At 42.5% G+C, this 23640-nt stretch overlaps 1 protein-coding gene and 1 long non-coding RNA gene across 2 annotated transcripts in view; one reads left to right on the top strand and one right to left on the bottom strand.

Annotated features, from left to right (window-relative positions):
• The window catches only part of FMN2 (formin 2), a 158069-nt gene that overhangs the window by 111094 nt on the left and 23335 nt on the right, over window positions 1–23640 (bottom strand). The window contains exons 3-4 of the mRNA XM_081856331.1: window positions 14026–14173; window positions 8072–8133 (exon numbers count right to left, since the gene is read on the bottom strand). Coding sequence (XP_081712457.1) covers window positions 8072–8133; window positions 14026–14173 — 210 coding nt within the window. The remainder of the gene's footprint in view (window positions 1–8071; window positions 8134–14025; window positions 14174–23640) is intronic.
• Window positions 18893–23640, top strand: part of LOC309338892 — a 92632-nt gene continuing 87884 nt past the window's right edge. The window contains exon 1 of the long non-coding RNA XR_014155093.1: window positions 18893–19338. This is a non-coding gene — a long non-coding RNA (uncharacterized lncRNA). The remainder of the gene's footprint in view (window positions 19339–23640) is intronic.

Raw genomic sequence — 23640 nt, 5'->3', positions numbered from 1 at the left:
ATTTTCTTCAACTATCCAAGGTGAGCTCATGCACTGTTCCCTGTAAGGAGAAAGATGCACTGTCTCAGCTTCAGAGAAGAGCATAAAATTTGGGAAGCACAGTGAGGCAGAAGGGAGCAGGGTAGGGTTTTAAAGGTTGGTGGAAGTAACCTAAATCAGCCTCTTCTGCACGCTCATCTTGGAGGTATGGAAATGAATAGTTATAGTGGTGTTTTTCAAACTGCATTCATGTATATAACACATGTACCTATTGTGTAGAAATTTTCTGAGTGAAATATCTGACCTAATTTTCAAGGGTACACTCCCACCTTTCAGAATTTTGGCCCAGAACTGCCCTGGAAAGTTGAAAAGTGTACACCCTTGGTTTTAAACATCCAAAAAAAGCAAAAGAAAAGAAGATACAACTCACTTGCACTTCCTCTACCCCAGGTTTTTTCAGTGTCCAGAGCTGCTGTCAGCACATTCATCAGCCAAGCCACAGTCTCAGTCTCTATTCCACATTTGTAACCTAACAGGGTTATTGTGAGACTAACCAAGATAAGAAAATAGCATGCTTTCCCTTATGGATAAAGCAAATCTACACCAATAAGTGAATACTGTACAGTGTGTTCCGGTCATGGGATTCAGAGAAACTTCCAGAGTAAATTGGTTCCCCACTCCCCACTCCCTAAAAATTCCAAATGATGAAGTTTCAAATGAGGTTATGAGCTGGTTTAAAGCCAAACAAAAATACGATGCTAAATGTGTCACTTGAACTTGTATTTGTTTACTTGCTTCTTTTATCATTAAGAACTGCTGCAGGGGAGGGGCAGATTTTCATCAGGATCAAGTTACACAGGGAGGGGTCTGAACCCTTTCTCCCCCCTGCAGTAATTATGAACCACCACACCCAGCTATTAGTGCTGTGTTATGAGTCTGTGGGTGCCAGACTCCCCTGTACAGTGGTACCCCGGGTTACTGATGCTTCAGGTTACAGACTCCGCTAACTCAAAAATAGTAGAATCATAGAATAGAATCATAGAATCATAGAGTTGGAAGAGACCACAAGGGCCATCGAGTCCAACCCCCTGCCAAGCAGGAAACACCATCAGAGCACTCCTGACATACGGTTGTCAAGCCTCTGCTTAAAGACCTCCAAAGAAGGAGACTCCACCACACTCCTTGGCAGCAAATTCCACTGTCGAACAGCTCTTACTGTCAGGAAGTTCTTCCTAATGTTTAGGTGAAATCTTCTTTCTTGTAGTTTGGAACCATTGCTCCGTGTCCGCTTCTCTGGAGCAGCAGAAAACAACCTTTCTCCCTCCTCTATGTGACATCCTTTCATATATTTGAACATGGCTATCATATCACCCCTTAAACTCCTCTTCTCCAGGCTAAACATGCCCAGCTCCCTTAGCCGTTCTTCATAAGGCATCGTTTCCAGGCCTTTGACCATTTTGGTTGCCCTCCTCTGGACACGTTCCAGTTTGTCAGTGTCCTTCTTGAACTGTGGTGCCCAGAACTGGACACAGTACTCCAGGTGAGGTCTGACCAGAGCAGAATACAGTGGCACTATTACTTCCCTTGATCTAGATGCAATGCTCCTATTGATGCAGCCCAGAATTGCATTGGCTTTTTTAGCTGCCGCGTCACACTGTTGGCTCATGTCAAGTTTGTGGTCAACCAAGACTCCTAGATCCTTTTCACATGTACTGCTCTCAAGCCAGGTGTCACCCATCTTGTATTTGTGCCTCTCATTTTTTTTGCCCAAGTGCAATACTTTACATTTCTCCCTGTTAAAATTCATCTTGTTTGTTTTGGCCCAGTTCTCTAATCTGTCAAGGTCGTTTTGAAGTGTGATCCTGTCCTCTGGGGTGTTAGCCACCCCTCCCAGTTTGGTGTCATCTGCAAATTTGATCAGGATGCCCTTGAGTCCATCATCCAAGTCATTGATAAAGATGTTGAATAAGACCGGGCCCAATACAGAACCCTGTGGCACCCCACTAGTCACTCTTCTCCAGGATGAAGAGGAACCATTGATGAGCACCCTTTGGGTTCGGTCAGTCAGCCAGTTACAAATCCACTGAGTGGTAGCATAGTCAAGTCCGCATTTTACCAGCTTCTTTACAAGAATATCATGGGGCACCTTGTCAAATGCCTTGCTGAAATCAAGGTAGGCTACATCCACTGCGTTCCCTTCATCTACCAGGCTTGTAATTCTGTCAAAAAACGAGATCAGGTTAGTCTGACATGACTTATTTTTCAGAAATCCATGCTGACTATTGGTGATCACAGTATTCCTTTCTAGGTGCTCACAGACTGTTTGCTTAATGATCTGCTCCAGAATCTTCCCTGGTATTGATGTTAGACTGACTGGGCGGTAATTATTTGGGTCCTCTCTTTTCCCCTTTTTGAAAATAGGGACAACATTTGCCCTCCTCCAGTCTGCCGGGACTTTGCCTGTTCTCCAGGAATTCTCAAAGATGACTGCCAGTGGTTCTGAGATCACATCTGCCAGTTCTTTTAATACTCTTGGATGCAGTTCATCTGGCCCTGGAGACTTGAATACATCTAAACTAGCCAAGTATTCTTGTACTATCTCCTTAGTTATTCTGGGCTGTGTTTCCTCTGCTGAATCATTTGCTCCAAATTCTTCAGGTCGGGCATTGTTTTCTTTATCGGAGAAGACTGAGGCAAAGAAGGCATTGAGGAGTTCAGCCCTTTCTGTGTCCCCTGTTTGCATTTCACCATCTTCTCCTCTGAGTGACCCCACTGTTTCTTTGTTCTTCCTTTTGCTATGAACATACCCATAAAAGCCTTTTTTGTTGCTTTTAACCTCTCTAGCAAGCCTGAGTTCATTCTGTGCTTTAGCTTTTCTGACTTTGTGTCTACACGTGCTGGCTATTTGTTCGAATTCCTCTTTGGTGGTTTCCCCCCTTTTCCATTTTTTGTACACATCCTTTTTTAATCTTAACTCAGTTAAAAGTTCTTTAGATAGCCACCCTGGCTTCTTTAGGCACCTTCCATGTTTCCGTCTCATTGGTATTGCCTGAAGTTGTGCTTTTACTATCTCCCTCTTAACAAACTCCCAGCCATCATGAACTCCCTTTCCTTTTAGTATTACTGTCCATGGGATCTCACCCAGCACTTCCCTAAGTTTTATGAAGTCGGCTTTCTTAAAGTCAAGAAATTGAGTCCTAGTATGCTTGGCTGCTCCTTTCCGCTGTATAGTAAACTTCAGAAGAGCATGATCACTCGCGCCTAATGATCCTTCCACTTCTACCCCACTAACCAGGTCATCAACATTGGTTAGGACCAGATCTAAAATGGCTGTTCCTCTTGTTGCTTCTCCCACTTTCTGGACAACAAAGTTGTCTGCAAGGCCAGTGAGGAATCTGTTTGACCTTATGCTCTTGGCTGAGTTTGACATCCAGCAAATATCCGGGAAATTGAAGTCCCCCATTACTACTATCTCCCTTCCTTTTGCATGCTTGGCCATCTGTTCCAGGAAGGCATCATCTATGTCCTCCGTTTGGCTTGGGGATCTATAGTAAACTCCCACAATGAAGTCCTTGTTATTCTTCTCTCCCTTAATTTTGACCCAAATGCTCTCACTTTGGCTTTGAGGTTCTAAATCTTGGATCTCTTCACAGGTATACACATCCCTGACATATAACGCCACTCCTCCTCCTTTCTTGTCTGGTCTGTTTCTCTGAAATAGATTGTATCCCTCCATTATTACATTCCAGTCGCGGGACTTATCCCACCAGGTTTCAGTGATGCCTATTATGTCATATTTAGTCTGCTGTACCAAGAGCTCAAGCTCATCTTGTTTATTACCCATGCTTTGCGCATTAGTGTACAGACATTGAAGTCCATTAATCATTCCCCCGTGTCTCTTATTTAAGGATTTTTTCCTCCCACCACTAGGTCTGCGTGCTGTTTGCTCCATTTGGTCTATGACATTTGGATGATCATCTTCATCAATTGATAGACTCCTACCTTCAGGAGCACTGTCTCCCTCCCCCACATTAGTCAGTTTAAAGCCCTCCTGATGAGGTTTCTGAGATTTTTGGCAAAAACATTCCTCCCAACCGTTGTGAGGTGCAGCCCATCGCTTGCCAGAAGTCCATCTTCAAGAAACTGCAGTCTGTGATCTAAGAATCCAAACCGTTCCTGTTTACACCATTTGCGAAGCCAGCTGTTCACTTCCACTATTTTTCCCTCTCTCCCTGGGCCACGTCGTTCAACTGGGAGGACAGATGAGATGACAATTTGTGCATTTAATTGCTTCAATTTCCTGCCCAGAGCCTCATAGTCTCTTTTGATCTTCTGGAGGCTATTGCTTGCAGTGTCATTGGTTCCCACATGAACCAAGAGGAAGGGGTATTTGTCAGTGGGTTTTATGATTCCTTGCAGTCGTTCAGTTACATCTTGGATCTTAGCCCCGGGGAGACAGCACACTTCCCGAGACATCTTGTCAGGCCCACAGATCACTGCTTCTGTTCCCCTCAGTAGGGAATCCCCTATCACCACTACACGCCTCCTCTTAGGTTTGGTCGGGGTTCTTCCGTGGTCTGTCCATTCCAAGGTCGCCTGCACATTCCCTGAGGACTGACTTTGCTTCTCGTCTTCATATACCTGATCGACTGTAATGAGGGAGAGATCCTCAAATAGAGTCTGCTCTTCGTCTTCCATGCTAGGGGAGAGGACCTCAAAGTGTTTGTGTATTTCTAAACAATCAGAGCGAACCCTGGGCTTCCTACTTCTTTGAGTCACGTTTCTCCATATATCTGGCTCCTGTGTTGGTGAACTAGCCTCCTTCTCAGGGGAGTCCCCTGTCTCCTCCTTGGTGGAGAAGGTGTGCTCTGTTGCTTCCAAGAAGAGCTCCAGCTCTCTAATTCTTTGGAGCGTAGCCACACGTTCCTCCAGTTGCTGGACTTTGTCTTTTTAGTACCTCGGGTTAAGAACTTTACTTCAGGATGAGAACAGAAATCGTGCAGTGGCAGAGCGGCGGCAGCAGGAAGCCCCATTAGCTAAAGTGGTACCTCAGGTTAAGAACAGTTTCAGGTTAAGAACAGACCTCCAGAACGAACTAAGTTCTTAACCCAAGGTACCACTGTATTAAGTGTTTCAGACACCACCATCCTGTTATGAGTTTCTGGGTACCAGACACTGAACCCCTTGATTCTGCAAATGTTAAAATATAAGCCAGGTCAGTTTCCTGATAAGCAAATTGCCTGTGGTGATGGACCATTAGGAGAACAGACAGAAGATGATGAGCTATTAGGGAAGCCAAAGAGAGGGGGCTTTGTGACAGGCAGCAAATGGGAGGGGCCCCTCCCTCAACTCAGAGTTAGTTAGAAGACAAAGGCAGAGTTTGAAACATTTATAGTTTGCTATGGTGGGGAAACATAGGGGGAAAAAGGTTGCAGGCTGTTAAAGGCAGAAAAGCTGGAGAGATGGTTGATTTCTGTTTGCATCCAAGGCTGCAGCTATGGGAGAAACAAGACCCTCTTGGGGTGTCAATGCTGTGAACCCCTTCATCGTAGGTTCAGGTTGTATATATAGTAGCACCTTGGCTTACGTTACCCTCAGGTAACGTAAAATTCGGGTTGTGAAAGCGGCAAACCCGTAGGTATTTTACCGGGTTTTGCCGTGCACAGAAGCGGTCCTCTGGTTGTGAAAACCTTGGGATCTGGCTGGACCTCCGGAACAGATCCAGTCCGCAACAGGAAGTACCACTGTATGTGTAAATGACCCATATCATAAAGACACCACAGTCTCTGCTTTGCCTCATTTCCAAAGGGAAACACAAACCATGGTTAATGTGCGTGGAACACCTGGAATCTCACACCACTCAGAGATTGGGGTGGCATGCAACACCTGTAAAGAAAGCTTTCTTTGCTGCTTATGGGAGCTCTCCCCTACCTTCCCCTTACAGCTTAAGGGAAATTTTCATTGGGCCTGTGTCAGGTGAGAAAATGGTTTAAAAGCCTTCCTCACATGCTGTGGTCCTAAATAAATTCCCCTCCCTTCCAATTTGATCTCCATGTGCCCCATTTAGCATCACATCTAGTTAGGTAATTCTAAATGTACAATGGAGAAGCAGGCATGTCATCTCCTGAATAAGTTAGTGTACAATGTTGGTACTATAATAGGACAGCAGTAGGAACAAGATACTTTTTAATGTTCTTATATATGTTGGAAGCTGCCCAGAGTGCCTGGGGCAACCAAGTCAGATGGGTGGGGTACAAATAAATTATTACTGTTGTTGTTGTTGTTGTTGTTGTTGATGATGATGATTACCAAATTCTTCCTATAACTTACAGCAGATTGAACTGAAAAGGACAAGACAGAACGTCTCTCTGACCATACACAGAAAATACCTCACTGCATGTACAGGGAGCACACACAAACAGAAAATGGATCGCAGCAGCAAGCCACACTTAACAGTTTGAATGCATACTATTTGTACTTTCAAGACACAAATAAAGACACAAGCTTTTTCAGCTGGCTGATAAGTGTTACAACAGTATGCATGTGAGCCAGGTCTATGCAGAGCTTATCTGAGACCCAGGGCGGGAGTCTTGTCCATGAGACATGCCACCGCGACACCACTGCCTACTCTGATCTGACACTACATGTTAGTACTCATTAGTCCCGATTTTACTATTGAAGGCTTGCAGTGCATAAGGACAGGCACAGACATTTTGCCCATTTAGTCAGCTGGGAGGCACTGTCTTGGCATGACAGTGTAAGTCTGGCAGGCCTCCTCAACCAGCTTAGCTCTCTGAGGCCTGGAGCAAATGTGTCCGGCTCCCCCCTCACTGTGTGGCCCTGATGTGAGCTGTGCATTTTGAGATTGTATGCATGTCTGTATAAGGCTGAGGCTGCAGGCTAGTGACCTGTCTATATATTACCTGGGTTAGGAGTTGCTCCATGGAGCTAGGGGAGGCTATAGTGAAACTATTCTGGCTCTGTACCTGTCCCACACATAGATGACCTCCTACTGAAATCTCTTAAGCAAAAACAGTTCCTGAAGGAAGAGCAGTAAGAAGGAAGAGTCAGGTGTCTCTTTTTAGAGTTTGCAGCTAAGTGTATGGCACAAAGAACACTTTCTCACTTTCATGCTTGAGAAAGATGCTCACGTCTAGTGAGAGAAAAAATGTACCCTGCTTGGGGTTGGGATGGATGATGTCATGCAATATCACTAACAAATGTTTCAGATTGCCAGTAGGTACCATCAGAGGCTATGGTTGCAGCGACTGAAAACTGTGGAGTTGCTGGGCCAGGGGGTAATTTCAAAGCCTGCAATAAGATGACCACATATATCCATTTAAGAATGACCAGATTAGGATGGGCATTGTGGTTTTTTTGGTTGTTTTGGTGCCGGAGAGTCCTAGAGTGGATTGGCAGAGATATGTTATATATTTTCCACAGCACTGCTGGCAATATAGAATATGCAAGAAAAGCATCACTTTCTGAGCACCACTGAGATTCGTTGAAAATGAACAGAGGAGCAATGTACAGTGGTGCCTCGCAAGACAAAATTAATTTGTTCCGCGAGTTGCTTCGTCTTGTGATTTTTTCGTCTTGCGGAGCGCGGATTCCCCGGGTATTAACGGCTTTAAGAAAAAGGAAGCAATAAATATATTTTTAAAAAAAGAAAGAAAGAAAAAGGAAGCAAACTCGCAAGACGTTTTCGTCTTGCAAAGCAAGCCCATAGGGAAATTCGTCTTGCGAAGCACCTCGAAAAACGGAAAACCCTTTCGTCTAGCGAGTTTTTCGTCTTGTGAGGCATTCGTCTTGCGGGGCACCACTGTACCACTTCTGTCTTACATTCTACTTCTTGGGGTGTCAGATCATCACCATTTTCATATCACTTCACATCTCCTCAAATACAATACGTATTTCTAACTGAGTCAGCTCACACATACAGCTGAGAGTCATCAAGGGCTCAATAACCTAAAGTTTTCATCTGTGAAGGATGCACATATGTGAATTGGACAAGAGTTAAGATTAATTCATAGCATGATCTTATTTGTCATTAGGTTCAAACCACAGGTTTATTCTCCTACCAAGAACTTACCTGTACCTTTCGAACATCTTCTGTATGTTCTGTCTCTCTTGCCACAGTGGCAGTTTCACTTCCTAGACGGGAAAGTAAATATTCAGAGTTACTTTCACTGTTAGAAGCAACTATACTCTAACTTGTGAAATGCTCTTCCCAGGGAGGCTCGCCTAGTACCTTCATTACCTATCTTTAGGCACCAGTCAAAAATATCTCTTCAACCAGTCATTCAGGTGATTAACATTCTATAGCTTTTTTAATGTCTTTGTGTAAGGGCATAATTGCTTTGTTAATAATAATAATAATAATAATAATAATAATAATAAACATTTATTTATATCCCACCCTCAGGGGCTCAGGGTGGCTAGCATCAGATATATAACATCATATAACAACATATATAGCATCAGATATATAACATTATAACATTAGTATATATAAAATCAAACAATAATTAAATTACCTCCTAGAAACAAGTCAAAATCAAATCAAATTGTTTTGTTTTATTATGTATTTTGCATTCTCATTTTGTATTTTTCTGGGTTTTTTAAAAAATATACTGTATTTTTTGCCCCATAGGGTGCACCTAGTTATTTTTTTTGGGGGGGGGGAATAAAGAAAAAAAATTATTCCCCCCCCCCAGGCGCAGGGCTGGGGCGGGGGAAGCCCAAGCTTCCCCCGACCCCAGCCCCCAGAACAGGCTGCTATCTGCAAGCCTTGGGAACTCCTGTGGGCTCCCAAGGCTTGTGGATAGCTTCCTGAAGCCTGGAGAGCGAGAGGGGTCGTTGCGCACCGACGCCTCTCGCTCTCCAGGCTTCAGCGAAAGCCTGCATTCTTCCCATAGGACGCACACACATTTCCCCTTCATTTTTGGAGGGGAAAAGGTGCGTCCTATGGGGTGAAAAATAAGTAATTTTATTAATCTAGATTTTCAAGATGGCCTATAAAAGAGAACCACAAAGCAAATATAAAACAGACCAGAAACATCAAAAACAAAAGCAATTATCGTAGCAACAGTAAAAATACAAAAAGCAGTAGATATAAAATCAGTTAAAATCCTGGGCAATCTTTTTTTTGGGGGGGGAGGGAATGTCTAAAACGTGGCTCCCTGTTGTGAACTGCCCTAGGATCTTCATATGAAGGGTGGTAGACAAATTGTTGCTGTTGCTGTTGTTGTTACTGTTACTACTATCAATAATATGCATCTTGAGCAACAACAAACAAACTTGAAAACTATCTGAAAATCCAGATTTTATCCCACTGCAGTTTAAAGTAGAAATTGTATATCAGAAGCATACAATTTTATTGTTTGAGGAGTGTATTCCTCCATTTGTGTCTGTCTCTGGGTGGAAGGGCACAGCAATGTAACAAGTGGTGGTTTGTTTAAAACCTTTGCATGGCAGCGCTGTGTGGCCAGCTTGACACCTGTGGCCTTTTGTCTGGTGAGTCAAGTAGTACCAGACTACCCTGCTGTCCTGATTGGAACTGCAGGTATTTGACAACATAGCTGGAGACTACAGGTGACTATCTCTCCATGTGACCAAAGGTGCTATGGAGAACTTTTTATAACAGCTATATGCCACAACTGAAGGGGGCTATGCCCCAGTGGTAGAGTACATGCTATGCAGCAAGAAGATCTTGGGTGTGAGCCAACTTTTTTTTTAAAAAAAAAAAATCAGGTAGCAGAACTGAGAAACACCTCTGCCTGTTGCCCTGAAGAGCTGGTGCCCACACAGTTCTAGATAAACCAGTGGTTTGACTCAGAATAAGGCAGTTTCACATGTGACATTTTCACCATCGAAGAACTAGAGTTGATCATCATCATCAGACTTTAATCCCACTACTAAATAAAGACAATGCAAAAACGCAATCCACATCTAAATCAAAATTCATTATTGCATCTAAAACAATGCATTGCAGCAAAGCCATTTCCGAACTTGAGAGGAGAGGGGGTTGCGGGCCACCCCCTCCCACACACGTGGGGGCTGGCCTTCTGCCCCCGCGAGAACAAGGGAATCCCCGGGCGTGCCTGCGACCCTGCCCGCCAATCGGCGGGTGGGGGAGGCGTGGCCTAGCCCATTTAAGTCCAGGTGTGCCCGGGGACCGCCCTCTTTGCCCCATTCCAGCTGACCGGTTTGTATTTCCTTCCCTGTGTTCTTCTCCCTGGTCTATTGGCAAGGGTAATTGTTATGCAAATGAAGGGGGGAAGGAAGCGCCATCACCTTCCCCCAAGGAAAAGGGTAGTCCGGTAGAGGACTCTGGGGGGCGTTGCCTTGTCCGAAACCTAGGGAGGTAAGGGCCTCTGGCACGCCTCCGAGCGGTAACACCCGTGGGATCCTGGTTGGTGTACTTCAACAGGACTCCCACGGCTTGTGGGTAGTCGATAGAAGCCAATGCCTAAGGCCAATACCTTTCAATTCCTGTAATCAATAAAGTTGTGGCCTTTTATGCCCATTAACCTTAAATAATGTGTCCGGTGTCTTCATTTCACATGGGGGGAGGGGATTTGCCACGCAAACTGTGACAATGTCAGTAATTCAGGAGAGACTCACCCCTCAAATGCTTGGGTAAAAATACCCCATCTGCTTCCATTTTTCCAAAGCAACTGCCATTGATGGGCTTGTAGCCCAGGACTTCTGGACTCAAGTATAATGTCCCCACACCAAACACTTGGGCCATGTGAATTTTGGCAATAAGTAGGAGTACCTTTGTTTCTCTATGATTTATTGTTGATTCTTAGGTCAGCAGTCTCTCCTAAGTCTTTGTAAAATCTTGCTATCCTATTTCCATCTGTTTTTCCTCACCTAAGCAGATGTTTTCACATTGGATTATTAAATAATATTTTGCATGCTTTATACTTTCTGATTTTTATATTTCACATAGGTCAGGCCAGTTTACTTTTTCAAAAGCTGTTTAAAGTGCCACTGCTTTGGTTGAAAGGGTGAATACTAATTGGTTTCCCAGGATACAGAATGCAATTGGCATTTGTGATACAGCAGCCAACAGGCAGGATACAGCTATATTAAAGATGCTTGAAATCTCTCCTGCTTAGTATAATTTTATACCATGATCAGATTGCATTACTTAGAAATATGTCCCATGGATTTTAATAGGACCTCTTTTTACTAAAATCATCTGTCATCTGTGACATCACAAAAGCTCTGACAATGGCTGGAGGTGGGTGAAGTGAAAGCTCACAGAGCTGACAGAAGTTTCTATCGCAAGCATGCACATCATCTAAACTTGAGCAACAGCTTCTCTCCTTTAATGCACTTGCACATACATGCTTGCAATTAAAGTATTTTTACTGATACAAAATCAAATTGCTACTGTTGAAATGGAAACCTTATAAACTTAAGATATAATCCCAGTGGCAAAATGTACATACAAATGTACCTTTGTATACACTTTAGAAACATGCCTTGAAAAACAAGTAGTGGAACAACAAAGCAGGAAACAGTAGAACAAGGAAGTAAGAAACCTCTGTATAGTAATATTTTGCATTAAGATGTTTAATTTTCCATTAGCATTTCTGGGTGGAATCCAGCTTGTTTTGCTCTGATGATGGAAAGCATCCATTAGCAGAAAACGAAGGGAGGCATTTGTTACTGCAACCTTCCATCTCTCCCAAAATAAGTTTTGAGCAGATCTGAAGGGGGCTGTTTGGGAGAGAAATTGCCTCCTTCCTTGTTCTAATGAGAAATGCCCTCTGCTAGCAGAGCAACACCAGCTGGATTCCACCCCCAGGACTGATATTTTTGAATAGGTTACAATGATTATCTGACTTGTTATCATATTTCATTTATTCTCATTTACATACAGCATAACTTTCCTGTTAAATTCATTATATAAATTCATTATATAGCCCATTACTTACCTCGTTCATCTTCTATTAGCATGCATGTAAAAAACCGTTCACAAAATTACTTTCACTTAGGAGCAATTTCATTAACTCACATCAGTTTGGACAATAAAAGCCAATACCAAATTGTTTCATCTGTGTTTTAAATGTGCAGTACAATCAAGAGCCAAAGTATTTGGGTGACCTGCTAAAAATCAATACATGACACCACACAGGCTGCTGATTTAATATCATTTCTGCTCATAGCCTTGTGGGGAAATTGTACATAAGTATATCCAACAGATATTGGATAGCTTTTAGGGTTTGGATCCAGGGATTCAGTTAGAAAATCCCATTCAGTGCGATAATTGAAATTATTAAGATTTTGGAATGCAGAAAACAAAAAAACAAAGAGGAGGCCATCAAATCTAGCACGTGAGGAGGCCACTTAAACTAAATTGTATAATTTGGTATATAAATAATTGGCTTTGATAATTGTATTAATTGGATAAAAGTGGCATTGTTATAATGAAGCTGTTATTGGAATGATATTGGAAAATCAATTAAAATATTTATTAAAAAAAGGGAAATAACATTCCATTCAGTGCTAATTGTGGAGCGGCATGATCAACAATAGGCATACCCTTAATTCAGATACAACCTTTCTCCAAGAACTGTTTGAAAACAGCTTTACTTTTTCCATACTATATTTGGAACTCATACTTCAGTGCATTCACATTGGTGCACTGCCACCTGGGAAATGTTGGGATGCGAAGGTAAGCACTTTGCCTAGACAGCCATTAGATGTCTGCCTGCCCATGCACATCATGTGCTACAACACCTTGCTTGGTTACTGGTTCTGCTCCATTTTGACATGGAGACAAAAATAAAGGAGGAGGCAGCAGCTGCAGTGGTAGCATCTATGGCAATCTCATCTACTAGATGGTTGGTAGCTGCTACCTGAGAAGAAGCCCTGTCATTTGTTGTCATTGGTACTTCACAACGCTAAAGTAGATGACAGAATGATTATGCACCTCCTGCCTGGTGTTCAGAAAGCAGAATAAATCCCATGGACACTGAGAAATCATCTATTCTCTTGGAGCTTCAAATGTAACAATTGGAAATAATTTTTGATGTTATTTGTAAAAAGATATACTGGATTTTCCCCTTTTTGCAGCTTTCAGTGTTTGCTAGCCACCTTGAGAATTTGGATTAGAAATACATTGAATAAAATATGGGCTAGAAATATATGAAATAAAATCTCTAATGAAAAATTGTTAACGGATACCAAGAGAAGCTTGGTTAGAAGGGACTCTGACAGTCATCTAGTCTAACTGCCTGCAAGAAGGAATCTCAACTAGATCATACATTACAGATGGCCATCCAACTGCTGCTTAAAAACCTCCAAGGAAGGAGAGCCCACCACCTCTTGTGGGAGTCTGTTCCACTGTTGAACAGCTCTTATTCTCAGAAAGTTCTTCTTGATGTTTAGTTGGAATCTCCTTTTTTTCTAACTTGAATACTGAACCTTCTTCTTCCCGTCTTCTTCCCCAGATACAGGCGTACTTATTGAGTGAAAATTTGGGTTTTGGAGAGTTTTAAGACTAAACTCATGCTGAGACTTTGAGAAGGGAGAAACTACTAGAGAGTCACAGTGGCTCATGTCATCTCATGTTACAGACCTGTAGTTCGATAAAACAAAATGCCATTTTTCATCATTTCATCAAAATCTTTTCTGAATGTACACTCCTGTCACAGAATAAAACTCAGCTTTAAAATAAAAAAAAATCATTTATTTATTTATTAGATTGGATACGAAGGTGCAAGGCTTCCATGAATGGAAGCCCTCTTCTGTGCACAGAAGAGCTTTTTCTGACATAGTACAAGATCCTTGCATGAAAAACTAAACAAAACTGAAATTCACATGAGTGCATAAAATCTTGTGTGGTCTCTTCCAACTATTACTTGAAACGTGTGCTACCGTAAGGCGTTGCACATCACACTTTTGTTAGCTCTTGCACAGGTTTATGGGAAAGCACCACTACTAAATTTTTACAGCTACCATGTTTCTGGATCTAAACCAATGATTCCAAGTTAAGTAATACATTCTATTTGCACTTTCAGGCCTTACCTGTTTCTGCATGTTTCACTCTCTGTCCTTCATCTGGAGGCTTTGGAGGGGGCCACACTGATGGAATTCTCCTTGGAAATCTTCCTTCAATGTAATCTGATGAGTGTGTGGGTTGGTTGACTGCAGCCCAAGTATAAAGCTGATCTTGCTGTAATTATTTACAAAATAAAAATAAATATTACATCTCTTCAAGTTCCAAAGATATTGCCTCCAATGCCTACTTAGTTACCCAGTGCTGCATCAGTACTTTCTTTGATCTCATGGAATTTTCAGTTATTGGGGTTTTTTTAAAGGTATACCTGAAATTCTTGGTTCAGAGTTAGAAGCAATAGAAAACCCATAGCTATATTTGTCCAAGTACAAATATTTCAGGGCAATACTTCTGAACTAGGTATCTCCAGATAATCCTAAAATGCATTCCAAAACAGACCCCTTAAAGGAATTTAAACATTTTGTGAGCCTGTGGTACAAGGATGTGCTGTGTAATAAAGAGGTTATTTATTGATGTTTAAAAGAAAAGGATAGAGGCAGTGCACCCTGAAATCTCAGCAATAATTTAGCAATAATTTGGCCTTTGACCCAATAAGAGATTTTTTTCTGGGTGGGAAAAATCCCAAATCCCAAATAAAACAATTACCATCTATGTAACACTATTAACAAAACAACTAAAAAATAAGACAAACATCACAAAAATCGTATTATAAATGTTTCTGCATGCTATTATGATTGATGAACAGATGACAGGGCGAAATACACGTTTTGAAAGGAAAAACCATATGAATCAAGGAAGCTTAATTAAACTAAGGCTGGAACTAGACCCATCAAAAAAGCGATTCAGTTAAACGGGCTGCAAACTTCAAAAAGGGAAATCCCATTGGCGAAAGACGGGACTCCACAGCGCCATACGGTGTTAGAGCATTATAACGCATATAAAGCGTTTTTTCTTTACCAATGTAGTTGAGTCCTTAAGTCAGACCAATGACATGTCTATCTCAATACTACATACTCTGACTGACATTGGGTCTCTAGTGTTTCAGAGAGAGTACTGGAGATGCTGGAGATTGAACCTGAGACCTTCTGCATGCAAAGCAGATACTCTACCACTGAGCTATGGCACTTCCTCATGAGTAAGACAGACCACACAAGCTTTACTTAATGCCCCATATCAAATACCTGGCATTGCCAAGACCAGTAACTACCATAATTTATTTGTAATGGTGGTCAAGCAAGTTGGGGGTGGTGACCCTTTGTGTGTGGAAATTAAAAAGACAGGGACAGACAGCTTGACTTATAACCAACTGAAAATTAGAAACATTTAATGACAGCATACCATGATGGGTAAAGGGACCCCTGACCATTAGGTCCAGTCTTGACAGACTCTGGGGTTGCGGCGCTCATCTCGCTTTATTGGCCGAGGGAGCTGGCGTTTGTCCGCAGACAGCTTCTGGGTCATGTGGCCAGCACGACTAAGCCACTTCTGGCGAACCAGAGCGGTGCACGGAAACGTCGTTTACCTTCCTGCTAGAGCGGTACCTATTTATCTACTTGCACTTTGATGTGCTTTCAAACTGCTAGGTTGGCAGGAGCAGGGACCGAGCAACGGGAACTCACCCCGTCGCGGGGATTCGAACCACCGACCTTCTGATCGGCAAGTCCTAGGCTCTGTGGTTTAATCCACAGCGCCACCCACGTCCCTCCATGATGGGTATATAGCTGAATTAAATGTCAACTTGGGCAACCAGGTTAGCCCTGTGCCTTTCACTATCTCAGCTTCAGTTTTCCCTTGGATAAAATAAGAGTAATGGTGATTTGCCTCATAGGGTTATTACAAGGAAAACGTTTAACTCTAGTGTTATTAGCACCATCAACAGGGGAAGGGGTGGAATGCTGCTTTAGACAATTTTGTCTCTAGTGTTCTAAAGTGCAGTGGGATTTAATGCAGGTGGCTGCATTTAGCAATGTTGAGTTATATTGTTAGCGAAATGATACAGGGATAAATGAAGCAAACTATTGAATAACAGTGCACTTTCGACACCAACAGTATCCTCAGTCATAAAATAATAGAATTCAGTTTTCAGAGAAAACCCTCTTACAAAAAATTATATGTTCAATTGTAAATGAAGAGTGAATGAAATTCAAGCAAGGTCTAGCTAAATTTAAATTGGGGGATTTTATAAACCTGGTTTTAGAGGTTCAACGAGTCTACCATCTCTAATCTCCTTGCACTCTAAAATGAAGAGGAGCATTTGCACATATATATCTACAGACTACAGGTTTACGTATTTTTACACCACACACTAAACTTTCTAAAACAAAACAGTTTGCATGGCTGTGGAAGGTTGAGAATAAATAAAGACACCAAATCTTAGTATAACAGTACTGACTGCAATATTAACAATAAGAATTCTTATGGCAAACCAGCTTGTTTGAAAAGTGCACAAGGCAGTAAAGTTTTCTATATTGTTGGTCCCACTGTGCTTTCATCTTATTTGCTAAATACAAATTTTACTCAGCATATGTCTTTTGCAGTCCAGGAAGACAAGCCCTTCTCTTACCATAGACAAATTATTGGATATGTAAGAAGTGTCCAGTTTTCCCCAGTTAATAATCTGCCCACTAATGAAACAAACCAGATGATTTTTTTAAAAAAGGCATGGTAGCTTTACAACCTATCTGCCAGGTATATATATATATATATATACCTATCAACAAAATAAGGATGCATGTGTACATATACTCTTACACAGCAATTCTGGCTGGCTCTTTAAAACTGCAGAGGTATCCTACATGGGTGAGGCAAGCTACTTGCCTGCAGAAGCCGAAGGTACCGTTCCAGATCTGAATCAGGAATAGTACCATATTTCTTTTCATTACATCTAATCAAACAGCCTCAGTTATCCATCAAATATATTTCCATGCCAGCTTACAAAATAGTTGATTCTCACCTAGCCATCGATAAAAATTCAGTTGCTGCATTGTTAACAGTTAAGCTCACATGGTACTTACTGCCAGGAACAAGTGTACATGACCTCCAAGCCGAATTCAGGGAGTGTCATTATCTTGTTTGTATCTTTACTGACGAAGACAGACTCATCTCATGAATAAATGAGTAGCTATTGAAGTCTTACAGCGCATATAAGCAGCAAAGTCATTGCAACTCAATGCAATGCCGGTGCCTCTTCACAATGCCACGCACAGGTTTGGGAAGAAAGATCCAAAGGTAAAGCAGTCTGCCCTGAAAGGGTTAACATGCGATAGAAATAGCACTGAGATCAATTCACACAGACCTGCCCAAACTGGTTATAAGGATGTTAGAAGGAGCCTTAGTCAGCAGTACTGAATTAGCTGGGGAAAACAGAAAACTACACAGAGGCTACACTGAACATAAATTACAGGATATAAGGAGGAGAGATTGCTATTAATGCTTCAAGTTTGCTTTCTTCTAATCAACTAAAAATTATGTCAATAATTGCTGCGTAAATTAGCTCTATTTTGATTATTCTCCAGCAAAACTACTGCAGGGGGAGCAGCTGCACTACTTCAACACATATTTCATAGAATCATAGAATCTTAGAGTTGGAAGGGACCTCAAGGGTCATCTAGTCCAACCCGCTGCAATGCCGGAATCTTAGCTAAAGCATCCATGACAGATGGCCAGCCAACCTCTGTTTAAAAACCTCCAAGGAAGGAGAGTCCACCACCTCTTGTGGGAGTCTGTTACACTCCTGAACAGTTCTTACTGTCAGAATGTTTTTCCAAATGTTTAGTCAGAATCTCCTTTCTTGCAACTTAAAGCCATTGGTTTGAGTCCTACCCTCTAGGGCAGGAGAAAACAAGCATGCTCCCTCTTTCATGTGACAGCCCTTAAGATATTTGAAGATGGCTATCCTATCTCCTCTCAGTCCCCTCTTGTCCGGGCTAAACACACCCAGCTCCTTCAACCGTTCCTCATAAGGCTTAGTTTCCAGACCCGTGATCATCTTGGTTGCCCTCCCCTACACATGTTCCAGCTTGTCAACATCCTTCTTAAATTGATCTGGACACTATACTTCTGTTAAAGCATTTTAGAAAACACTGGATTCAGAAGAAAAGGCGATACATCAGGACCAGTCCTGTGATAGAGTAAGGCAACCACATCAGGTAGCAGACACTGCTTCTGCTACTACTTCAATTTATATCCCACCCTTCCTCCTGAGAAGCCCAGGGTAGCAATGATAAAACATTTTTTAAAAGTGCAAAAACAGTTAAAACCGTTATCTTAAGCAGTGATCTCCAAGTTGCCAAGAACAGTTCCTTTCAGCAAAAGCCCAGACAATCAGGCATGCTTTTAGATTAATCCTGACAGACACACCTCACTCTAGAGGGCATTCCACCAGGGGCGCCATCTCCTAGGGGCTGAGCCCTTTTGGTGTGCTACCCCCCCCCCATCCCCAGAAAAAAATATTTTTGCAGATCGCAATATTAAGTCTGCTTCCCTCTCCCAGACACATGAATTCCTAGTCTGCTGATAGATCAGTGCAAGTTGGTTCCACCTAATCCAGAATCCTTTTTCCTGCTGAAATGCTTCTTCTTTGGAAGCCCAAGAAGCAGGGCATGCCCACATTCCCCTGCTATTTTCCCCACAGCACCTGACATTAAGACTGCCTCTAAACTCGAGATTTTGCCTCTGCATCATGACTCAAATATTTATACGCTTCTTTTTCTCCATAAGTGTACTTATTCCTATTGCCTATGACCACCACCACCATCCTGTAGCAGCGAATGCATCCCATGTTAATTGTACACATTGCATGACAAAATGTTTCAAAATATTGTTGAACACTGTGTGTGTTCACCCCACAAGCAGCTCCCTTTTCCCCACTCACAACTCAGTTCTGGTCTGTGACAAACTTGCTATCAAGGTAAAACTTGTCCTCAATGGCCTGCAGTGGTGCTAGGGTGAGTTAGGAGCAACAACTCTCAAACTGCCCCTCAGAGGCATATAGCGGAGCTGGGGGGAAACTGTCACTGCTGCCATGGCAACCTGAGGCCTCCTTTGAGCACACACACTATGGCAGCCGCACAGGGACATCCTGTGTGGGCATCTCAGTGCCAACAGCAAGGCGCCCCTCTTGCACACATAAGCCGCGTCAGGCCATTTGTGGCTGAGGCCCCTCCATTTCACATGCGTGTTCAGGCCCCTCTCCTGGGGGATGATGGGAGTTGAATTAGAGAAGAAGGGCACCATGATGGTGGGGAAGGGAAGGAACTCTCATGCCTCCACAGCCCTCATCCACAGGCTTCATGAAATCCAGCGGGCATCCTGGGATGAAGGTAAAGCCCAGGGCGCCTTCAAAGAAATCATGGCTGTCTCGCTTAAAATGGGGCACTTGGAAGGTATGAACTGTTAGTCTGGACAGTTTCAGTATATACAATGGGATGGTGTGCCATCTTATCCTTTGCCTGTCAATGAAGTGACAAATAATCTGATAATTTAAATTTCCAAGGCATGGCTTGCCTAAAATATCAAGAATACTGGATAATAATACGAGGCAGCTTCGTTTGTTCCTAATGTGATGAACCAGCCCCATGTATACTTGGGGTGCAGTAATTGCTGGGGATCATAGCATGCTATTTCTATGGTATATAAACTTTGTGGTTCTTACCCTTGGGGAAATAATCCATTTTATTTCAAAATATGAAATGGATATCTACAGCCTGAAATAGAATGGTATTCGACACCTGCCAAATCCACATCATTGAATATTGAGGAGTTTGTTTTTAAGATGCTATCTAACACCTCAACAAATTTCATTTATGAACCAGTATTACTGCAAAAGTGGTAGATGCCTATATTAATTGTAAGTAGAAGTTTCTAAGATACAAATATATTGGGAGAGGGCACTTATAGGAGTGAATTCCACAACTTTTAATAATCACAAAGTTCAATGTTGCTGCAAAATGGAAAAATAAGAATCCTTCTAATATCTACAGACATGCACAAGTACGGCTTTTAGCTGAAAACGGCATTCATGAGCATACTCAGCAATGCCATTTTCAGTTTGGAGTCAGATGATTTCCTGCCTTAGGAGCTCTGGGTGGGTGGAAAAAACATTACGATTTTAAATGCCTGAAAAAATCCATTGTTTGCAAGGCGACTCTGTGGCAAGAAAGGGCAAGCACTGATCATCAAAAACAAACAGCAACATCTAGATCAGCAGGGGATCAACAGCATGGCAACTGGAAACAGGGTGCCAACTCTCTGGAGCCCTGGGAGCACCCACAAAATTCCCCATGAAGGTGCTGGGCACCCACAATTTTTGGTGCCAGGGTGATGCACATTGCATGGCACCCACGGTCATGGGCACCCACGGTCATGGGGCTAAGTCAGCACTCCTGACTGGAAAGCCTCATTATGCGGTTCCATCTAAAAATTCCTACCAGTTTTCATAGATTATATATATCTCACCTTAAAAGGAAGAGGAATGTGCCATAAGATAAAATGTGGGGTGGGATTGAACTATTAAATCCCATCGGCAAAAGTCATACACAAGGACTTCAGCTTGTGTAGTGCGGCTTTCCTCTCTCTCCTCCTTCCTGTGAATCACCTGTGCTCTTGCAATTGGTCCCGGCGTCTTGGGAAAACCCTTTGAACAGCACACAGGATTTTTTCACCTAACAAGCAAGGATGAACCTTGCTTGTCTGACTGATGAAAGGATCAGAAGAATACAACACTGAATTCCATCCATACCTTTGAAAAGATCAAGAAGCAACCAGCCGTCATACTATCATCTATGAATATATCATTTCAGAGCATCCAGAACACAAAAATATAATTACAGTAAGAAGCACACACCAAACTGAATAAAGAAACCAGCACTATAAATCTGCAAAGTCAGTGTTCTCAAAGTAAAAGTGTTGAGCACTGCAGAATAAAGATACATTTGGATCTTCAAATTCTTAGATGTTCAACAATCACAGTATCATAGAGGACCAAGTGGATCATCTAGAACAGGAATCCCCCAACTCAGCCCCCCCAGCTGTTTTGGGACTACAAGTCTCATCATCCCTAGCTAACAGGACCAGTGGTCAGGGACGATAGGAATTGTAGTCCCAAAACATCTGGAGGGCCGAGTTTGGGGATGCCTGATCTAGAACATGTTAAACTTAAAAGCAGGGTTGTCCAACTAGCAGAAAGCCCATAAGCATTTCTTTATCTGTATCTGTGGCTGGATCAAGACACGTCAAAGAAGCTATTCAGTTAAACACTTTGCAAACTCATAAAGGGAAATCAGGTATAGAAAGATGGGACTCCACAGCGCCATTTGGTGTCACAGTGTTATATTGCATATACAACGCATATAAAACTTTTCTTTTACCAATCTAGCCAATTCCTGGAACTGGAACTGTCTTTTGGACAGGCTCTGCTAGTGTGTTTGCACTGCACTGATCTTGTTGAAACCTTCTTGCCTCTCCCCAGCCCTCCCAATAAGCATACAGTCTTTTACCCTTAAGGTATGATGAAAGCTTTGTCGTGCAGGATAGGATCAAATAGAGCAACTGAAGATGGCTAGGCTGGTATGTTCCTCCTCCTATGTATTAGATGGGACTTTCAAAGACAGTCATAACACAACCAATGTGTAAGGCCCCCTTTTCATACAGGAGCCCTTAATTTCCTTAGTCAAGAAGACAGGGCTCATTACCTAAATTACAAGTTCATAAGATTACTGAAGAATTTGGAGCAAATGATTCAGCAGAGGAAACACAGCCCAGAATAACTAAGGAGATAGTACAAGAATACTTGGCTAGTTTAGATGTATTCAAGTCTCCAGGGCCAGATGAACTGCATCCAAGAGTATTAAAAGAACTGGCAGATGTGATCTCAGAACCACTGGCAGTCATCTTTGAGAATTCCTGGAGAACAGGCGAAGTCCCGGCAGACTGGAGGAGGGCAAATGTTGTCCCTATTTTCAAAAAGGGGAAAAGAGAGGACCCAAATAATTACCGCCCAGTCAGTCTGACATCAATACCAGGGAAGATTCTGGAGCAGATCATTAAGCAAACAGTCTGTGAGCACCTAGAAAGGAATGCTGTGATCACCAATAGTCAGCATGGATTTCTGAAAAATAAGTCATGTCAGACTAACCTGATCTCGTTTTTTGACAGAATTACAAGCCTGGTAGATGAAGGGAATGCAGTGGATGTAGCCTACCTTGATTTCAGCAAGGCATTTGACAAGGTGCCCCATGATATTCTTGTAAAGAAGCTGGTAAAATGCGGTCTTGACTATGCTACCACTCAGTGGATTTGTAACTGGCTGACTGACCGAACCCAAAGGGTGCTCATCAATGGTTCCTCTTCATCCTGGAGAAGAGTGACTAGTGGGGTGCCACAGGGTTCTGTCTTGGGGCCGGTCTTATTCAACATCTTTATCAACGACTTGGATGATGGACTCAAGGGCATCCTGATCAAATTTGCAGATGACACCAAACTGGGAGGGGTGGCTAACACCCCAGAGGACAGGATCACACTTCAAAACGACCTTGACAGATTAGAGAACTGGGCCCAAACAAACAAGATGAATTTTAACAGGGAGAAATGTAAAGTATTGCACTTGGGCAAAAAAAATGAGAGGCACAAATACAAGATGGGTGACACCTGGCTTGAGAGCAGTACATGTGAAAAGGATCTAGGAGTCTTGGTTGACCACAAACTTGACATGAGCCAACAGTGTGACGCGGCAGCTAAAAAAGCCAATGCAATTCTGGGCTGCATCAATAGGAGTATAGCATCTAGATCAAGGGAAGTAATAGCGCCACTGTATTCTGCTCTGGTCAGACCTCACCTGGAGTACTGTGTCCAGTTCTGGGCACCACAGTTCAAGAAGGACACTGACAAACTGGAACGTGTCCAGAGGAGGGCAACCAAAATGGTCAAAGGCCTGGAAACGATGCCTTATGAGGAACGGCTAAGGGAGCTGAGCATGTTTAGCCTGGAGAAGAGGAGGTTAAGGGGTGATATGATAGCCATGTTCAAATATATAAAAGGATGTCACATAGAGGAGGGAGAAAGGTTGTTTTCTGCTGCTCCAGAGAAGCGGACACGGAGCAATGGTTCCAAACTACAAGAAAAAAGATTCCACCTAAACATTAGGAAGAACTTCCTGACAGTAAGAGCTGTTCGACAGTGGAATTTGCTGCCAAGGAGTGTGGTGGAGTCTCCTTCTTTGGAGGTCTTTAAGCAGAGGCTTGACAACCATATGTCAGGAGTGCTCTGATGGTGTTTCCTGCTTGGCAGGGGGTTGGACTCGATGGCCCTTGTGGTCTCTTCCAACTCTATGATTCTATGATTCTATGATTCTATGATTCTACTGTTCTAGCCAACAGCCATGACAAACCTGCATTAGGCGATAGTATTAATAAAATAATACAGAACATGCATCCTTGATATAAAAATCCATAATATAAAAAAGACTTTGCCAAGTTATTGATCATTAAAACAGTTTCCCTTATGCATCTCGGCCAGCTCCAATTCTAATATTATTTTACCTTTTTAAAATCCAATTTGGCAACATCCATGGTGTAAGAGAGGGAAGTTACAGAGACACCAACAAACTCAAATCCAGCTTGATTTGA

This window comes from Podarcis erhardii (genome assembly GCF_964252035.2).
Source record: "Podarcis erhardii genome assembly, chromosome: 3".
Classification (NCBI taxonomy): domain Eukaryota; kingdom Metazoa; phylum Chordata; class Lepidosauria; order Squamata; family Lacertidae; genus Podarcis; species Podarcis erhardii.
Note: the sequence above shows the minus strand (reverse complement) of the source record. Positions and strands in the feature narration are given on the sequence as shown.